The 10,376-nt window shown below is 38.2% G+C and overlaps 1 protein-coding gene across 2 annotated transcripts in view; it reads left to right on the top strand.

Annotated features, from left to right (window-relative positions):
- Positions 1–10,376, top strand: part of Nup205 (nucleoporin 205) — a 68,711-nt gene that overhangs the window by 23,775 nt on the left and 34,560 nt on the right. For both annotated transcript variants that reach the window (XM_055602110.1, XM_055602109.1), the window contains exons 12-17: positions 435–640; positions 1,727–1,909; positions 3,637–3,687; positions 5,733–5,942; positions 8,686–8,785; positions 9,369–9,506. In XM_055602110.1, the coding sequence (XP_055458085.1) occupies positions 435–640; positions 1,727–1,909; positions 3,637–3,687; positions 5,733–5,942; positions 8,686–8,785; positions 9,369–9,506 (888 nt within the window). The remainder of the gene's footprint in view (positions 1–434; positions 641–1,726; positions 1,910–3,636; positions 3,688–5,732; positions 5,943–8,685; positions 8,786–9,368; positions 9,507–10,376) is intronic.

The following is a 10,376-nucleotide window of genomic DNA, read 5'->3' as shown; positions in this document are numbered from 1 at the left end:
ATATATATATATATATATATATATATATATATATATATATATATATAGTGTGTGTGTGTGTAATATATATATCTCCAGGGGAGGAAGTAGTTAAATGGCATGCAAAGTCAATATTATTTACCTGGGTACCACCCCATCCTTAGGTCTGAGTAAAAATGGATCCAGAGGGATTCTGACTCCATTCAGCGTACTTCTTGCATGGGCAAAACAACACTACTTATTTAGAATAGATTGACTGTCTGCTAAAACAAAGACAAACAAGTGTCATTATAAATTAAATTTTCTTAGACTCCAAGCAAACAATTTTCTTGTAAGGCTAGTGATTGGTGATTGGTCCTAGAGCCTTCGTGTGGTAGATAGTATTCTCCCTTTGAGCCCTAAATATGCAGTTTTTGAAATAAAACTCTTACGTTGCTTTTTTTTTTTTTTTTAAGTTGAAAACATTCAGGGAGCAGGTGGCAGCCCTGTCTCCTGGGAGCATTTCTTTCACTCCTTATTGCTTTACCATGAGCATCTCCGAAAGGACCTGCCGAGTGCAGATAGTGTGCAGTATCGGCACCTCCCATCCCGCGGCATCACCCAGAAGGAGCAGGATGGGCTGATTGCTTTCCTCCAGCTGACGTCTACTATCATTACTTGGGTAGGTAGCCCACCACAGAGTGACCTGATTGCTGTTGTAGCAGGGCAACATCTTAATGGCAAAATCTTCTCTCTTAGTGACTAATGCTTATGAGTGACATGTCTAAAACAGACAGCATTCATCCTTACGCTCTTGGCTTTTAGGCTACAATTTATGCTAGTTCTGTTTGTTAGCATAATATCAATTTAAAAATTATAGCCTGAACACATAAGAAAGTAGAGGAAAGAAAAGTGAGGGTCAGTTCTGTGTATAACCTTCTAGAAGGCCACCAGCAGAGGTTCTGAGGCGGACACGTGTTGTTACGTATGTGTGCAGAAAGAATAGTTTTCATTAAAAGCAAAGATACAGTTCTTACTGAATCATTTTTAGTGCTTCTACCTAATTAGTCCTATCTTCAGTATAAATTTTCACAGCTTAGAATTCCTAGTTGATCACTAAAATAAAACGAACTGTTCAGGTTGACATTTTGTCTGGAAAATAGAAATGTATTTTCTAGGTTTTCGATATTTCTAATCATGTTTGATATGCATTAGAAATACCAAATTAATTATTGAAATAAAGTGAAGTAATTCTTGATAAAATATTTCTTTAGTATTTTCCTCAAAAAGGAAAGACATTTGTTGCCTCATTCATGAATTAATTTTGTTTTCGTGTAATAATATTCTGTAGTTCTAAAAAGGACTTAAAAGTGGCTGAGATTTATGTCATCCTAGTAGTTAGTCTCTTTGTAGTAGTAGTTTCTGTTTCTGGGTCTGCCAAAGAGATTCTTTGAAATTTATATTTTGTTCTTTCCATGACCAAACTAGTGATCTAATTTAATCTACCAATAGGCTTCAGGCTAAATGATGGGCTCCTCTTTGTCGTGGTACATATGAAATGCATACAGTTGGCACAGTGTACTGCTGAGCACTTTTCTTAGCTGGGATGTGGTAGGGTGCCTGTGTTCACATCTGGTCAGGAGGACAGCCCCAGTTAATGGGCTTGGACACCAGTATGGGCAGCAGAGCAAGAGCCATTCTCATAAAACACAACAGAAAACCTAGATAAGTAAATACAATAACATTCTTGTTTCGTATCAAATCTCAGAGTGAAAATGCTCGCTTGGCGCTCTGTGAACATCCTCAGTGGACACCTGTTGTGGTAATTCTGGGGCTCCTGCAATGCAGTATTCCCCCAGTTCTCAAAGCCGAGCTACTGAAGACACTTGCAGCTTTTGGAAAGTCTCCTGAAATTGCCTCTTCACTTTGGCAGTCGTTGGAATACACACAGGTGATGATGCCATGAATTCCCTTATTTGTATAATTTAGAGGAAGATAGATAATATTGTAGAAGCAATAACATCTGGTTGAAATTTACAGTATTTCAGAGGCTTGCCATGTAGAAAGTTAAGGTTTGGGAGCCAAACATAGCATTAGGAACTGATAGTCCTAGGTTATTTTCTTGGCTCAGTTTCCAATCTCACTAGGTTACCAAAGATAGGTTCTTCAGGTAACTCTAAAGAACTTACTTCCCACGATCAGTGAGATGCTATTTGTGTGGCAGATTTCTACAGTTGTCTTTAAGACCGGGCTAATTAATGTAAGCCTTTAGATAGACCTGTACTCATGAAAGGTAGGAAATAGATATTCATGCTTTCTGTACTGTTTTTTTTTTTTTTCCCCCTGTGCCCTTCCTGCCTAAAACTAGGAGAGTGAAATATTTATGTAGCTGTCTGTTATCATGGCTTTAACACTAAAGGGTGATTCAGCTGTTTGATAACTGTTACAGAAGTTTTCACAGCAGCTGATGACTTTTGCTGGTAGACATAAAGGCTCATAAGCTTTGGGCATAAGTGGAAGTGGGATAGCAGGAACTTTTGACTTCCATTCATTTACACCATTGTAGAAGGAGAAATTTAAGGGTTGCACGGTCTTTGACTTCTCACCAAATAATCTTTTTCTAAAAGCTCTGTTGCAATTTTGTCTATTAGTTATTATTATTATCTTTGTGATAGAATGAAAAGATTATATTTTATAGCAGTGTTTCTCAACCTTCTTAATGCGCAACCTTTTCAAATATATTTCCTCATGTTGGAGTGACCCCAACCATAATATTATTTTTGTTGCTACCTCATAACTGTAATTTTGCTGTTTTTTGACTTGTAAGTGTCCGATATGTGACCTGTGAAGGGGTTGTTTACTCTTGCAGGGTTTGCAAGCACAGGTTGAGAACTGCTGTGTATAGCAGTATTTCCAGGGAGGTGCTTAGGTGGAATATCATTTGTCTCAGAGGTAGTATGATATAAGGGAGCCTGTGTTTCTTGTTCATTAGTCACACGACCAACCATTTCCCAGTTGCAGAGGCTTCTAGAGTAGATTTTTGCAGCCATGTATCCTGAAGATGAGAATAACCATTAAACAGTTGCTAATTCTGTTCCATGCTGACAGACTGAGACTGATGCCTCCTTCTGGTTCACACGAAACCATTACTACAACGCTGTGTGCTTTCTGCTTTCCGATGTGATTGTGTTTAGTTGTTTTTCTCTCTACAGCAGCACTACCAATTGCAGTGCACCCTTGACTTTTAGGAGGGTAAAATATGATGAATATGTGGTTATTACCCCATAGACCGCCATGCTGTGGCATGGTCAGGAAGAACTCTTTGTCACAGACTTACCTGTTCTTAAGTTTATTTCTAGGTTAAGTATGACTGGTTGTGAACAGATGAATGTCTTGAACAGTAGTGAGGTTTTACCCTTTAAATCCTTTTCAAGATATTCTGGAATTTGCAGAGAAAAGTAAATTGTGTGCTCTTAGAATTTACGAATTTCCTGTGTGCTATAACATAAAAAAAAAATTCTGTCTGCTAACGTGGCTAATGAACGTTGACCAGGGGCTTCCTGGTGATGGTTCGTGCCGGAGTGTGGGAGTGGTAGGTGGGGATACGGAACTGTTAGGTACCATTACAGCGCATCAAGGGCCAGGGTGCTTCTGACATGCATTTGTCCTTACTTCCAGATACTGCAGACTGTCAGGGTGCCAAGCCAGAGGCAAGCTATTGGTATTGAGGTAAGGCTTTCCTTTTTAGTTTCAACACTGCACTCATTTCTACAGTAAGGCCAAAATAAGATTGTGAAAATTTATTTTTAGCTTACTAAGTTTCTGTATCTTTTAAATTTAATATATTTGCTTTTGGAGGGTTTTTTAAAACAATGCTGAAATAAAGATAAAACTCTATCCTTATTTTCAATGTGTATTTACTGTATGGTCATGTGTGTGCCTATGCCCACATGTGCTGTGGTATGTGTGTGGAGGTCAGAGGGTAGCCTTGGGGAATCAGTTCTCTGAGATTCTGGGCATCACACTCAGGGTTGTCAGGCTTGGAGGCAAGCATCTTTACCCACTGTGCCATCTGCAGAGTTGGAAAAGTGATGTCACATGACAGCCATCTGCCTTGAAAGTCTTGATTGGAATTGTTTAAATGGGTTTGTTAAGTCAACTTGAATGAGAATTTCATGTTTTGTTTGAGATAGTGTCTTGCTTTGTTGCTTTGGCTAACCTTGAGCTTCTGATAGTTCTTTTGCCTCAGATTTCTACCTACTGGGATAATAGGCATGTGCCACTACCCCCCCCAAGTGTGGGAAATTATTATTATTATTATTATTATTATTATTATTATTATTATTATTTTGTTTTTGTTTGTTTTCTGTGTAGCCTTGGCTGTCCTGGACTCACTTTGAAGACCAGGCTGGTCTTGAACTCACAGAGATCCCACTGCCTCTGCCTCCTGAGTGCTAGGGTTATAGGCGTGTGCCAATGCGCCCAACTGAGAAATTATTTCTATTGTCTTTTTTAAAATTTATTTATTACACTTATTTATTTACTTTGCAGGAATGTGGCACATGCCATGACATGTCAGTGGAGGTCAGGAAAATTTTCAGTTGTCAGTTTCTCTTGTGATGTAGATTCTGGATATCAAATTCACATCCTCAAGCTTAGCAGGAAGCACCCTTACCCACTGAGCCATCTCACTGTCCTCTCTCTCTTTTCTTTTACTTTTGAGATTCTAATCACATTATTTCTGTTTCCTTTCCTCTTTCCAAACCCTCCCACATATATATATATATTCCTAATTATAACATGCTCACTCTATATAATGTCACTTGTACATATAACCAGTTGATGTACTGTCACCCTCTTTTTAAAGAAGCATGTAAAAATATTTTTTATTTTAAGGTTGAGATAATATGTGAAAATTGGAAATTCTTTTTACTGATTTACATTGATATACTTTGCCGTCTTTTCTGCTAAGTAGGAATGGTACTATTCCTTTTTCTGTGGTAATAGGTCATTGGTAATTAGTTAGTATTGGCAAAACACTTTGCATTTCATAGTTACTATTTTTTTTTCTTAATCAGAATGTTTATTAAAAATATAGACTGATGGTCCCTGTGCTTAAATGTCGCGTGGGTGTGTGTTGATTTTCATCAAACAGACTCTTCACAGATACACTTTGATCAGAAGTTGAAAACAGAAATGACTGCCAAAACAGTACCATTTCAGACATAAGTCACTTGAGTTTAACATTATTTATAATTCCATCAACACTCACAGAGGTTGATATCACAGGTTTAAGGGTATACTATGACCACAAGACATTTTTGCACTCCCCAAGTAGTTTTATATTTCAGCTATGAAGGTCAGTACCCAAAGCCCAACTTGTTCTTAACAAGTCGAGTTTTGATGTCCATTTAATCAGTCTTAGACCTTTCTGGGCCAGTTCATCAGCAGACAGGAGGAGAAACTGCCACCAGGTTCTTCACGCCATGCATCCAAATGAGACTCCCAATCCTCATATGCTGTCCAGCTTCACTAAGATATATGGAGTGACTCACAGCAGGGCCTTGTGAGGAAGTTCCGAATGGAGGACATCACATGGTCTCGCATCTTCTGCTTCATCTCATGAGACCTCGATCTAGAACATTGTGGCTCTGCCTTCAAAGCTTGCAGGGGCTGCACCCTGTTCTCCTCCAGTGTCTGCCTTGCACATGGAACTCAGCCAGCTGTAGTTACTAATTTTATATAGCTAATTTTCTTTATTCTTTTCTTTGAAGGTTGAACTCAATGAAATAGAGTCCAGGTGTGAAGAGTACCCCCTGACTCGGGCCTTTTGCCAGTTGATCAGTACCCTGGTGGAGAGCTCATTCCCTTCCAATCTGGGCGCTGGCCTGCGTCCCCCTGGCTTTGACCCTTATTTGCAGTTCCTCAGAGATTCTGTGTTTCTTCGATTCCGTACAAGAGCTTACCGGAGAGCAGCTGAAAAGGTTATGTTCAGAGTAAACCGCTTCTCTCCTTTTAACTGTCACCTCTTTCATCTGGAAGTTAGTAAAATTTAGTGTCCTAATTCGGTTATTCCTATTTGGGTTAATTCATGTGTCTTACAAATAAATTTGGATATTAAAATCAAGACACATTCTAATGATCAGTGAAAGGAGATTTCTGATAGGAATTCACAGTCAGTCCATAACACTTTTTTGAGACAAGATCTCGTCATGTCTAATTGAGCAGTTTTACTAAAATTGAACTAAAACCATTCCACCTTTGTTGGAAGCATATTGGATGTTTTAGACTAGGAATTGCATCAATTCCAGCAGACCTGCTAGTTCTATTAGCAATTCTAAGTTGTGGGTTATCGCCCAGAGGGAAGTTATGTTATGAACTGGTGGACTTAGCTACTGTGGGTGAATGCTGAGGGCAATGATGTTTATGCACATCTTGGCTCTGCTCCTAGACACCACTGAGCTCATCATGTATCATTTTATGTAAGTCTAGTATTACCTCGAGGCAGGTACTATTAATGTTCCAATTTTACAGATGGAGGCTTAGCAAAGTTAAGGAACTTGCCTAAGTTCCAGGACCAGGATTTGAACATAGGACTCTGTCTTCAGATCCAAGCTCATAACCACTAAGCTATGTAAGAGACCCTTCCAGGTTCTTCTGTAGTTCACCTTTAGTTTATAGTACTGTTTATTACTTCACAGAATGTCCTTGAATATATTTTATAGGAACATTTCTGCTTTATTGGTTTGCTGTTCTTCTTTTAGCCTGTTGGATGCTTTGTTATATTGGTGATTATAAAAAGAATTCAGTTCATGCTAATATTAAACAATTCAGAGCATAAGTAATATCACCCCTTAGCCTTGTTAGCAAAAGAAAAATAGTGATTTTTAGTCTTGTTTTTTTTCTTGTACACACATTTAAATAACATTAGAAAGACTACTTTACAGGCTGGGTGATGGTGGCACAAGCCTTTAAACCCAGCAAAAGCAAGTGGATCTCTGTGAGTTCGAGGCCAGCCTGGTTTATGAAGTGAGTCCCAGGACAGCCAGGGCCACAAAGGGAAACCCTGTCTTGAAATAACAAAAACAAAATAAAACAAAAAACCTTACATTATTTTGTATATAGTATACATATACATGTATATGTATATGTATACTATACATATACATTTGTCATATAGTATCATGGAGATTTCTTTGTCATATAGTATCATGGAGATTTCAAGAAATGATAAAGTTTTACTTTTAAGAAATTGGTTTTTAGATTGTTGCATAGAATCCATTCTTTATAGCTATACCTGGCATAGTCTCATTCATTGTTTTCGTAGGAATAGTAACCACGCTTCATTAAGTGTCATTTTAGATGAGCAGTGCATGCATGGTCATTACAGACTTTTTTACACAATGTTCTCACACATTTTTGTACTTGTTTTAAATTTGCCCTTTTTTAAAATTTAATTTTACGTTATGTGTGAATGTGTCAGATCCCTTGGAATTGCTGTTACAGACCGTTGTGAGCTGCCATGTGGGTTCTGGGAATCAAATCCACGTCCTTTGGAAGGGCAGACAGTGCTTTTAACCACTGGGCCATCTCTCCAGCTCCAATTTGCCCTCTCTTTACAAGGTCATTATGGCTGCAGTATTTTGAGTGCTAGTCAGCCATGTTTTTTCCAGATAATTTTTGCTCTTATGAAGCTATCCCTATAACATTGCTGCTTTCTCTGCTGCCACATATTTTTCCTGAAAAGTTCTCATCAGGTTTTAGAATATTTTTTACTTGAAGCTTTCTTAAGCTTCCTAAGCTTAAGCTACCTAAGATATAACTTAGGTAGCTATATCTCAAGACAGTGGATTCTCATGAAAACATTGCTTTGGGTTGAGATAAATACTAGAGTGTTAGAGGTAAGGGGATTAAGAGTTTTCAAATCTATTGTGTGATAATGCCTTTTCTTTTTGAAAATCCAAAAGCTCACAGAGTAGTCTAGTTCCAAAACTTAGCCGTGATAATAGTTTAATGATTGCTACAAGAGCACTTGCTTGCAGTGTAAAGCATAGTAAGCCAGACCTCTGCATTGGGCCGCAGCTTTGCTGTGTTTATCAGTGTCCTAGCATGTGCAGCCCAGGCTCAGTCTTCAGTTCCACAGAAGTAAGAAAACCATGTAATAAAATACCCTTTGCAGTAGATTTTAAAGCAGAGTTTAAACTTTGCTGCATAGATAGCTGGTCATATGTGTTCTTTCACATAAAGTATTTTAAATCCATCTTTAACAGTGAGATGGTCATGTGGTCATTTGGGGCATCTGACTGTGGTTGTTGGGCAGAGCCCTGGTCTGAGCATGTTTGCTGCTGAGCTGTGTGATCCGAGGGACTCACTGTGCTAAGCTTCATGTGAACTTCTTAGAGAAAATGTGAATATTTGACCTTTAGAGAACTCTGGTATTGTATAATTATAAAGTGAACATTGCCAGGTTCTAATACCTAAAACTTGTAAATGAGCTCAAACTTTGGCTGTAGAGGTGCGTCTTAATATTTAAAAAATGTTTTGTCTAGAAAAAAAAATCTGTTCCCTTTGATAGAATGAAACAAGGTGAATTAAGATTGCTTTGCATTAATAAAGTGAGCAGGGGACTTATTTCTTTTCTGGAGAACAAAGTGAAGGGAATGAAAAGCTTGACAAGTTCTCAGTGTGGACTGTTCATTATTACTGAAGTATTTGCTTTTCCTCTAGTGGGAAGTTGCTGAGGTTGTCTTGGAAGTGTTCTATAAGCTGTTGAGAGATTATGAGCCTCAGCTCGAAGATTTTGTAGATCAGTTTGTGGAACTACAAGGTAATTTAATCTTATCACTTTTCAAAGTATTTATGATGTAAGTTGAAATTTATGACTTAAATTAGAATTTAATTTTTGCTTTATCGTTTTAATCATGTTCTGTTCAAGAGAGAAAATGTAATTTTACTGAGTAGAAGATTAAGTACTCAGTATGGTTCCTTTGGTGAGTTCCCTTGTTGACAGCGGGTTCTGGCTCCCATGTGCACATCAGAAGTTCCTTTGTAGAACGGCTGCTTAGCTGTTTGTCTAAGTCTGTGACTTGAGGCTTGCCTTCAGCTCTGTTAACCCCATTGAAGTTACAGTGCCCTACATTTCACAAAAACAAAGGGTGTAACAAAAATTCTAATTGAGGGGCCAGTAGTTAGATGGTCAAAATAATTGATTCTTTGTAAGCAGTGGCATCTGCACTAAGCCTGATGTCTTTGTTCAATCCCTGGGGTGTAGTGGAAGAGAACTGCCACCTGTGAGTTGTCTTCTGAACGAACACACACACACACACACACACACACACACACACACACACACACACAAAATAATTTCAAGCCAATACTGATTCATCATCTTTTGGACTGTGTCTATTTAGGGGAAGAAATAATAGCCTATAAGCCACCTGGCTTTAGTCTGATGTATCATCTTCTGAATGAGTCACCAATGTTGGAACTTGCCCTCAGTTTACTGGAAGAAGGAGTTAAGCAGCTAGACACCTATGCTCCTTTCCCTGGTATGTACCCGAAAGTCTCTCTGCCTCCAAAGCTGTTGACACCTTCATCTTTTGTGAATTGAGAATTTATTGGAGATGATCTCTGAAGTTCTTTGGTACTATAGGTCTCTAACAGTATATTTTCAATGAGTCATTATGGGTGAAAATAGACTGAAGTTCAGAGACTCATTTGCTCTGACTATCTCATTGCAGGGTCCTCTCAGGAAATTAAAGTGATCTTTCTATCACTTTTACTTCTTTAACATGCTTAACTCTGAATCTGAAGTCATGATACTTAAAAAAACACATACTGTAGAGTCTGGCTCATAGTGCTCAATAAATGTTACTTATTATCATCATCATTATTATTTGTTCTGTGCTTTCTATGCTGTTGTCTCTTAAAAGCATAACCTGTTTTACTACATTTAATCTGTGCTGACACTGTATATGGCAGATCCACTTTACAAAATGATGCACAAAGAGGTTACACTGAGAGTTGGGTTTAATCCTGGGCAGTTAGGCCCCAGAGCCCATGTTTCATACTGCTATGCTGTTTTGCCTCTAATGTAGCCGTGATCTGAAATAGGAAAGCCAGACACCCTAAACATACGATTGTAAATATACAATTCACAGATAAGAAACTGTAGAAAATATTAGGCAGCATTTTAAATTTGAAAGGTTGAAATTACAGGTGATTCTTACTCTACTTTTTACTTTATTTTCTTTAAGGAAACTTTGTTAAAGATTACTTTTATTCTATGTGTTTGAATGTTTTACCTGCATGTATGTCTATGTACCATGCTCATGCCTGATGCCTGTGGAGGCTAGAAGAAGGTGTCAGAGGCCCTGCAATTGGAATGACAGTTGGTTGTGAGTTACTATTTGGGTGCT

The sequence above is a fragment of the Psammomys obesus genome, unplaced genomic scaffold (assembly GCF_907164565.1).
Source record: "Psammomys obesus unplaced genomic scaffold, mPsaObe1.curated_primary_1811, whole genome shotgun sequence".
Lineage (NCBI taxonomy): Eukaryota > Metazoa > Chordata > Mammalia > Rodentia > Muridae > Psammomys > Psammomys obesus.
This window is presented reverse-complemented; position numbering and strand designations above follow the sequence as displayed.